Genomic DNA, 9,681 nt, shown 5'->3' with positions numbered 1-9,681 from the left:
AAAAGAACCATTTCACACAAATTTAATTCCATTAAAACAAAGGTACTCATGTGTATCATATTTATGAGTCTGTAAACGTATATAGAATAAAAAGTTATTAGAACTAAAAATTGAACATTTGAAAAATCATCAAATGATCTTACAAAGCTAAAAACAATGTACAACATGTGATATTATCATCAATGAATTATGTGTGTGTGTATGTATGTATGTATATAAGTAGGTATGTAAACACAGAAGTATGTTGACATTAAAGATTTGAGAGAAAAATAAATAATTATCTTTGTCAGGTTGTGTACATGTATTTTTTATCAGTAAGGAAATAAGATGAACGACCAATGAATGATTACCAACAATTTTGAGAAGTTGTATTGTAAGTAGAAAAGCAAAATTGTTGACATCTACTCAAGGCCATACAAAAAGAGAGGAAACATCCAAGCCAAATTGAATGTTCCTTGAATACAATATGGATTGCACATGCCGTAGATGTACAGAAGCTATGGGTTAGACAACAATGTACACAAGATCTGGTACAGTTGTGGAGTATATGGCAACACAAATTGCGACGGAACATGTAGCTCAGCGCCGAGACAGATTTACTTATCAACCTATGGGCACAGCTGTAGAATCAAACTCGCGTTTTAGCAATAGAGGTGGGGCAAGCAATCCGCTTGTTATTCGTCATTGCAGAAACTTACGCAGATGACCTTGATTCCTCTTACGGAAAAATTAAAACCTGAATGTGCCACATCCATACATGCTAACTCTAGTTGGTGAAATGATGTCGCTGGAATAGTTTGACGGTGGATTTCAAATGGATCGTTCAGCGATCGTCGGTTTACGATGAGAAGATTTTGATCTGTCCAAAATGTGACAAACCTCCTTACCTGTCTGATTCATTAGTGAAACCAATTCGCACATGTACACCACTCTGACTAGCTTTTTGGAAATATATGACTGATGAGCAAGCCCTCTCACAAAGCCAAAAAAACTTACAAGAATGGAGAACTGGGACAACCATATGTGATATGAAGCAGCGCACAGACATGCAGTCCAGGAGTTGAACGTTAGATGCACAATTTGCAGTACCACCTGTAAACTGTGCGAGCCAGGAGACATGGGATCAAATTGCACCTCACGGGCCACCAAGGACTGCATTCTCCACGTCCTCTCTGCTCAAGGCATAATTAAATTTCCGCTCAACGTCTCGGTCCAAATTACCAGGCCCAGATTTAAGGTACCTGCAAGTCCATCACGAACAGCTGAAATAATGTCGCAACTTTTACTATAAGAATGAACCACTTCCAGAATGCACCATCGAGGATTGGAGCTAACCATATGACAAGAGAAGGCAGTGGTATTTGATAGATTGCACCAAAGACAAAACCTACCTAATGTACAACTCGGTGTAATCAAGCGACAATTGGGCATGCCAGTCAGGCCGCTCAATGATCCACACTCCTCGATCGGCTTCACTTTGCATAAAGCCGAGATCCTGTAGCCATGCTTCAATAGCCGGGAGGCTGTGCGAGTACAAAGCAGCTTTCTTGCCTAGGAGAAAGTTACTCCTATCCATTGTTGCCACTGCAGACGCTGCAACACACGATAACCTCGAAGTTTGCAGGTTGTTGGCGGACCATACCTCTCCTGTAATCATTATCAAACCGACCTCCGTCAATTTTAGCAGCTTCTGAGTATTCATCCGAGGTCGATCTTTCATCAGTATCTTAGAAGATCAAGACGAAGTTCCAAGGAAGAAAATATAGAATCAAGACGCAATTATGTAGGACATACCTCGTCGAGGTTGGAAACCAGCTCCTGTTAGTTGCAGCAATGGCTTACATCCACCAATAGTGCTTAGTCGGCGGAGAGTTCCACAACATTGTACTAAACTTGACGTTGCCAGGAGTACTGCAGTGCCAGGCGTCATGGTTGAATTCTTAGAAGCAGCAGCAAAGTCATTAGGTCATTTCTTTGGTCAGGCAGCATCCATTTTGCAGATGTACTCGGGCCACTGTCAACTCAAGGCATCAAACAATAATGTTGAAAATCCTTCATCTGATGAGCAACCCTAACTTGAAATATTGTTTCCCTCTCGCAAACTGCAAACATGGCGCCCACTATCGGTAGTTACCAGTGATCTAGAATGATGCAAACTTCGGCAGTAATCTCATCGCAATTACGTCAAGTTAAAGGGGACACTCTTATCAACTAAAATTTATTGAAGGTTCCTGCAGTCACTAATGCAGCTCCAGAATTATTGCTACCTTTATCCAGATGATCAAGAAAGTACTACTGAGCACGTGCTCATCTTGCCTTCCTTGTCAAGGAATACGCTACGAGACCCAAAATTCTTCTATGATAACTCGAAAATTTACCACTTATATATAAATTCCACAAAGATTTTCACCCGACACCTCAAAGGAACATGATGCTCAAGTTTCTCAACGTTCTTCTAACCCCAATCTTCTACAATTCACCCTTTTATACAAACACTGACGTCACAACAAAGCCTGTGCAATCGAGTAAAATGAAAAAAAGCAGCGATATTAACCCCGAAGAACAAGAACCCAATTTGTGAAGTTTGAGATTCCGCTCTCGGAGGGACGATAACGAAGCCAATCTAGCGCACTTCACATCCCAAAACTTTTTGATTGGAAATACGGAGTTACGCGACTGATATTGTAAATCAAAGATTATCACTCAACACGCAAAGGGCCGTGCGTCGATCTGCATCCTATTCTTCAACGCGATAAACAAACAAACAAGATAATTCTACACAATCTCGTGCTACATCAAACCAAAATCACATCAAATAGAAACCCGGAAACACCATCGCCCAAACAACACCGACATCTCCATCTCCCAAACCCTCAAAAATTGCCAGCTCAGCTACGAATGCGCGAGCTGCAGTAACAACGCGCGCGCACAAACAAACAAAAACACACACACACACCACCGGCAGCGGCGTCGAAACGAAGCCAATTCAAAGGGTATACCAGATTCGCCAGCTCCGAATGCAAAAACTCCGGGAGACGGCCACACTTGGCACTCACTCACTCACTCACTCACAGTGGGTCAAACAATCCCGCTGCATTGCATTGCTGATGCTGAGGGAGTGGGAGTGGGAGGGCCGTGATTTGCAGCCGCGACAACGAATTTGCAGCTCTCTCTCACTCACTCACTCACTCACTCACTCCCCGCGCGTGCACTGAATTCTTCGTCCCCCTCCCCGTCCTCGATCCTAGTCCTCGTCCGTCTGCACAGTTCAAATGTCTTCCTCGGCATCGGGTGCTCCACCCACGTCAGGACCCCAAGAGGGTCATCAAGGAGATCTATGGGATTGTGTCCTTATTATGAATAAATTTAAAAAAAAACAAATAACAAAAAAAAACAAAAACAAAACAAAAAACAAACAAACAAACAAACAAATAAACATTAAAGAATAATACAAATCTAATCAAGTAGACAAACGCCATTTTGTTTATTACAATGCCGCTTAGTAAAGTGATAAACTTTTTAAAATATCAAACGTATGTATATATATATATATATATATATATGATAATTTTGTGTATAGAAAATTTTAAACATTTAGAGAAAAATAATATTCAAAAATTAATACAATAATAGTTCACAAGATATTCAAGTGATTATTGAGTTGTTTTTTGGTTTTTTGTAAAAGAATCAAAATTGTGAAAATTAACATGAGAATTTGCTTACATCAATTTAAGCCATAAGCAATCAATAATTTTGTAGTCAATTTTTTATTTTATATTTGAACCATTGTAAAAAAACATACCTACCTGTATTATGCTATGAATCTAAAATACTATACCTTATCATATATAATTTAAATTATAATTTTTTAATCCACAATATACCTAAATGAATTTACATATAGAAGTATGTTAAGTTCAGGATTTATTTAATAATTATTATATTGTACTACATATATTTTTCTTGTAAATTTTAGAAAAACTTGTAAACAACTCAATCTATATGGTTATTATTGCAAATCATATATACATGTTTTATTTTTACTAATTGAGTTTATTATTACTTTTTCTTTTGAATGGAATGAAATAAAATATTATATAATTATCAATATTTACACATTGCATCACAACAACCTTTTTTAAAAGTTTGTTTTAAATAACATTCCTTCAAATTTATTGTAATCATATTTTTTATGGTTGTATTTGTTTGATGGTATTTAGTACTCATTTCTATACATGTCGCAATTTATCAAAGCATTGCACACTCTTTTGAAAAAACTATGGAAAACCAAGTCACAAAGCAGCCTTTACTATAAACAGCAAACACAGCGTCAATAATGTGACCGATTATTTATTGTCATCCAAATAGGCAAATAACAAAAATGGAACCTTTCATGTCAACAAAATGGTGATAGAGGCAAATGGAATAAATAAATAGTCAAAAAATTAACCAAAATACACATTTATGTTGAAAAAACACAGAAACTCTAAACCCATGAATTGCTTCGTTAGAAAAGAAAACCAACACAACCACCGTGGACGGACGCCCCATCCAAGACGAAAGGAATCCGAATCGTTGTGGCTCCCCAACTTTCACCGACGCCACCAATAAAAACTCGCTTCCCCGCGTCGATTCGACACGGCGATCTAGCGAAGCTACGATCGTTCAATCGATCGATGGACCGATGCATTGGAAGCGGGGCAACAGTGCGATGAAGAGGGTGATTCGCAGGTCTGATTTGCTGACTGTTGCGTGTAGTAAGGTATGCGGGATCAGAAAGCAACGAGAGACTCGTTCGGTGAAGCCTCGACGACAGACCCGGACTGTCAATTGAGTGCTGGAGACGATTCAGAGCTGGCGTGCCGCACTGGGCACCCTTCGAAAGCAACTCCTGCTTCACGCACTGGTGGTACGCTTTGGAGCAACGACAGCGACAGATGGAAGAACATGCTGGAGACCTGTAACGAGAGATCTTGGCGTTGTCGACAGCCTACCAGCTCAACCGTGACATTCCGCCTGACATTGATTCAGAAGTTGCTTGACACGACTTGTGTAGAAATTCAGTTGTGATGTACAGGTTCGAAACTTACGTCCCTCGGTCGTCGATCGGGAATCTGCCTCGATGGCTCTGTGTTTGGGCGACAGTTACTTTTCTGTAATAGGGGGAAAAAGAATCGACCGTCGATTGGACTGGAAGCTAGTTGCTATTTGCGATGGTGACTAGAAAACTAAATTGGTCTTGAGTGTATGACGATCGACTTCGTCTTCGAAAGGAATCTTTCCGGTTGTTTGTGTTACTCAGCAGTGTACGTGGTTCAGGGTTTTCTGTCGAATCTGGGCTCGAACATCAAACCCGGTAGAATTTCGTCCGTGTTTCCGAAAATCGATTCAATCATCGGTAGAGTGATCCATAGATGGGTCTTCATATTGAACATGGTGATCGTGTGGGGGTCCACGTCCTCGAACTGAGGAGTGAAGCAGTGGGGATCAGTCCCCACGAGAACCATCACCTCGTTGGATAGATACAATGCCGTCTTCTCGTACTTGTGCAACTCTTTCGGTAATGCACAATATTTGTGCCACTCGGCCCCTAGACTCTGCCAGATGCCCTCCTTCCGCGCCGCGTTGCTGCACATGAACAAGCTCCCCCTGCTCTCTAAAATCCAGCACTTGTCCTCGTAACGGTTCAGAAAAGAACTCTCCTGGAGCGCGGGTGGATACACCAGCCTCTTCACGCTCTTGGATCTCTTGTCTATGGTGGCCAGTCCGAGAAACTCGTCCCCCCTGAACAAATTGTAACAGGATCCTGTCTGCGGAGGGACAGCTTCAGCGCGATGCCACGCGTTCGGTTTCGAGTCGTAAATCTCGATCACCAAGGCGCCCATGTCCTCGCACACGCCAACGAGAGTAATGGAATAATGGTCGTGGTCCACAGACATCTGAGTGAGAGTTGGGAACTCATAGAGGTTAAGATTCGGCGGCAGCAAGCGCCATGTAGAAGTTACGGGATTGCCAACCAGGACTTCGAGGGTGCCTGCAGGGCTCGTATCTGAGATGTAACATAGGAGCCCCCCTACCGCCGCAAACGGCCCGCTGAAGTTCAGAGGCGAGGGGAAGGGCCCTACAGGAAACTTGCACCATTCCTGTGCTGGAGTGTCAAAAACCCACGCCTCGTGTTTGTGACAGGAAAGACTCGGTCTGCCTTTGTAGAGAGCAAAGCGTCCTTGTTTGGTATCCAGCTCTCCATTGGAGAAGAAATCTACTGACATCCAGAATTTGGAGAGGCTGCGAACACGAATGAGGCTCTTGACAGGCAGCTTTGTGAACACATGGTGTAAGACGCTGTCAGGCATGCTACTCCAAATGGCTGGGTCAAGCTCTAACTCTCCGAAGAGATCCTGCGAAGCTCGAGATAGTTGTGCACTGACTCTGAGTTGGAGTTTCTCTCGACTGGCAAACACGTTATGCAAGCTCCTATCCAAATGCACTACCTCCATGACGAAGACGACAAGTCGTGCTAATCATCACCCAATCCTCAGTATAATTGAACTACAATTTCCTCCCCTTCAACAGTTGATACTGCCGACCCAAATTCCTGGCTCGACAAGAATAATCACGACATTCCTTTAAGAAACACCCAATAATCCTTAACTTCGTGTCATGTCCGAAGACCTTCAGGCCGATTGGTGAGGAATCAAGGTTATCCTTGAAAGCTAAAGGCTAAAAATTCAAGCCGCCGAAAAGCCCTTCCACCATCAATTCAACCTCAAGAACTGAAAATAATCCTACGCCACAATCAAGTTGGAGAGTGCAGAATCAAGCCAGGTTTATACAAGAAACCATTGAAGAGAGAGATAGAGCGAGGGGGGAAGGGGATCGAGGAGGACTAAGACTGCTGCAAATCGAAGAGTTGGCCGAGTCATTCGCAATCAATCAGACTAGATATACTCAGACTGAAAATGTCTTCACCACAGTGACGAGAGTTCCGGCTGCCAATTCCAAAGCTTCCTTTCCGGTATGACACAGGCTGTCGATTAAAAAACAGATAACGATATTTTAAAAAAATCAAAAAGTCTACTGAAACTTTACAGTCATTTCTTCAGCCCACCCTCAGAACTCACTCAAAGTTACCGAACAATCACTTAATCTCAAGGAGTAGTAACTGATTCTTTTGGTTGGAGTCTAAAACTGAAACCCAATCTCAACGAGCGTTCCAAACGTCTCATGTTATGTCATGTCAGCCTCGGCTTCGTCGCGTGCCCATTTCGCCATGGAAATCATCAAAAGGTACGGCGTTGAGCTACGTCGACGTTGGAGGCATTCTGACACGATGTCAACATAGTAGGCTCAGAAGCCACCAGGCAGAGTGATGTGCTCCTGCACCCGCACGCTACCGGTGGCCATTGAAAAAGGGGGATGAAGAAGAGAAAAAGCAAAGGAGAAGAGAATGAGGTAAAAACATCGGGAGCCAAAAGGGGAAGATTCCTAGCAGTGTTTTTGTAGAAGTAATGAGAAAGAGAGAGCTTTGGTGTTGATGGTGGTGGTGAAGTTCTCGAAGTGAGAGGGTTACAATGCCTTCAGAACAATTCGGCCCATTTGTGGTGGCACACACCAATCAAACATCAAACTGGGTCAGCCAAGCAAGCAACAAAGAGAGGCATCTCGTGGGGCTGCCAACCTGGACACCCACAGTCCTGTACGCTAATATTTTCAACTCATCATCCAGGAAGACGAAGATTATATATATATATATATATGTGTGTGTGTGTGTGTACGTTTATTCTTCTTCAATATATTTAACAAGGAATGTCATAAAACATGTGCACAAAGAATGAGATGTGCACATGTTCTTTAAACAGATATTTCTGTGGAGTGATGTGTACAAGTAAAGCATGTTGCATATGTGTATTTTTCTATTAAATAAAATTAAAAATTATTTGATACCATTTGCAATACCATTTATTTAAAACACACTATTGCAAATGGTATCAAATAATTTTTAATTTTATTTAATAGAAAAAATTATACTCAATTGATATAAGATTTTAATTTATCTTATGTATATGTTTGAATATATATATATATATATATATATATATATAGTTATAATGTGTTATTACTAAGCTCATATTACTACTTTTAAAAATATGTATAATGTCAAAATTTTTATATATAATGTCAAAATTCTTATATATTGGGCCTCTCAACCATCAATAATATCTTATACCATGACGGAAAAATCATCTAGTTATTTAATCATTGTTGAGGCCTTTATAACTTCTTTCAAATAAAACATTTGGAACACAATCAAGAGTTATTCCTATCTCTAATAAAATCACTAAACATCGGGAGTTCTTTCTAAGATTAAGATACCAAATGCATTATATGTCGCCATCTATTCGAGGAAGAATATGTCATTTTGAGGATCTCTATCTCGATTGCATCATCTTAAAAGTTGCCATAATTACAATATCTTGTCCGGCAAGTCAACAAACAAAGACTCTTTAGTCAAATTTGCTAGTTGTTGCTTCTCCATTTTCATACTATCACAAATAAATAGAAACCACAAATAAAGATAGAAAGTAGAATGTAATCTTTCTTAGACCTTATTTCTTTTATAGCAAAGACTTATTATTCTTTATCTTAGTTTTGATAGATGTTATCAATAAAAAGCCTTTGTCGTCTTTTCTGCATTTACAAGATTCTTTAGTGGCTCCCATGTGCATTCATTAATATCATATCTATGCTAATAGATAAGATATTTTGATTTATTTTGATGTTGCCTTGAGTCTAGAACTTCTTCTACTTTGAACTCTACATTATTGTCTACTTCTATAGAAGAAGGTGGAACCTATCTTCTTCTTGAAATATTCACAGTCTTGTATGGTTCAAGAAGGGACACATGGAAGATAGGATGGATCTTTATTGACTCCAACAGATATAATTGATAAGCAACTAGATTGATTTGTCCACCAATAAGAAAAGATCCAAGTTCGCTGTCATAATGTAACACGACTAATAGATGAAAGAATGTAGAAATTATTATAATGTAGGAGATCTTAGTTCAAAGTATTAGAGCAAATTATCTTAAGAAATATAGTTAATAGTCAAAAGAGTAGTAAAACTAAAAGGTACCAATGCTGCCTTTTTAAAAAGATAGCTTCTACTTACTTTGTAGGACCAAAAATAAAGCAAAATAAGATAGATTGGAAAAATAAATGATATAAATATCTTTAAGAGGAAGTTGAAAGTAAATTCTAATAAAAATTACCTAAAAAAACTAGATATTGATACTTAAAGAGGGCCAGTTAGCAACCTGGGTCGAAATCAGACCCTGAAGCACAAAATCAAGCACCTACGGTAACTTAGGGATTCTTTTGCAAATCGAAGAATGAGATTTGATAGAAAACTGAATAAGGTTTTTGTAAGCATTATTTTTGGGCAATTTGGAGTTGTAATGACTTTGTAACAGCTTAACAAAGTCAAATTTGTTTTTGGATGACTTGGATTTTGTGAAATAAAATAGGATTGACATTTATAGTGATTTCAAAAGTTTTGTAATAGATCTATAAGTAAAGTTTTGTAGATTAATGGTCATAGTTGTGCTTAATATGTATTGTAAATCTTAACTCAATCTAACGGTTGAATTGAGGATTATTGAGGTTTAAGTTGATCAAGGTC

The 9,681-nt window shown here is 39.6% G+C and overlaps 2 protein-coding genes across 3 annotated transcripts; both read right to left on the bottom strand.

Annotated features, from left to right (window-relative positions):
- Nucleotides 1–414: 414 nt before the first annotated feature.
- LOC112278139 (uncharacterized) lies at nt 415–4,268 on the bottom strand. Of its 2 annotated transcripts, none has more exons than XM_024511271.2 (4): nt 3,000–4,268; nt 1,795–2,102; nt 1,392–1,647; nt 415–1,241 (listed from the first exon to the last, which is right to left on the bottom strand). In XM_024511271.2, the coding sequence occupies exons 2-4, from the start codon at nt 1,928–1,930 to the stop codon at nt 1,136–1,138; spliced, it is 498 nt and encodes a 165-aa protein (XP_024367039.1). In that variant the 5' UTR covers nt 1,931–2,102; nt 3,000–4,268; the 3' UTR covers nt 415–1,135. The 2 variants fall into 2 exon arrangements, with proteins under 2 accessions (XP_024367039.1, XP_024367038.1); XM_024511270.2 differs by having other exon boundaries at nt 1,795–2,014.
- A 1,047-nt stretch (nt 4,269–5,315) lies between these two features.
- Nucleotides 5,316–6,497, bottom strand: LOC112277904 (F-box/kelch-repeat protein At5g15710). Its single transcript, XM_024510749.1, has one exon. The coding sequence runs from the start codon at nt 6,495–6,497 to the stop codon at nt 5,316–5,318; it is 1,182 nt and encodes a 393-aa protein (XP_024366517.1).
- Between the last annotated feature and the right edge of the window lie 3,184 nt (nt 6,498–9,681).

The sequence above is a fragment of the Physcomitrium patens genome, chromosome 26 (assembly GCF_059467195.1).
Source record: "Physcomitrium patens ecotype Gransden chromosome 26, ASM5946719v1, whole genome shotgun sequence".
NCBI lineage: Eukaryota > Viridiplantae > Streptophyta > Bryopsida > Funariales > Funariaceae > Physcomitrium > Physcomitrium patens.
This window is presented reverse-complemented; position numbering and strand designations above follow the sequence as displayed.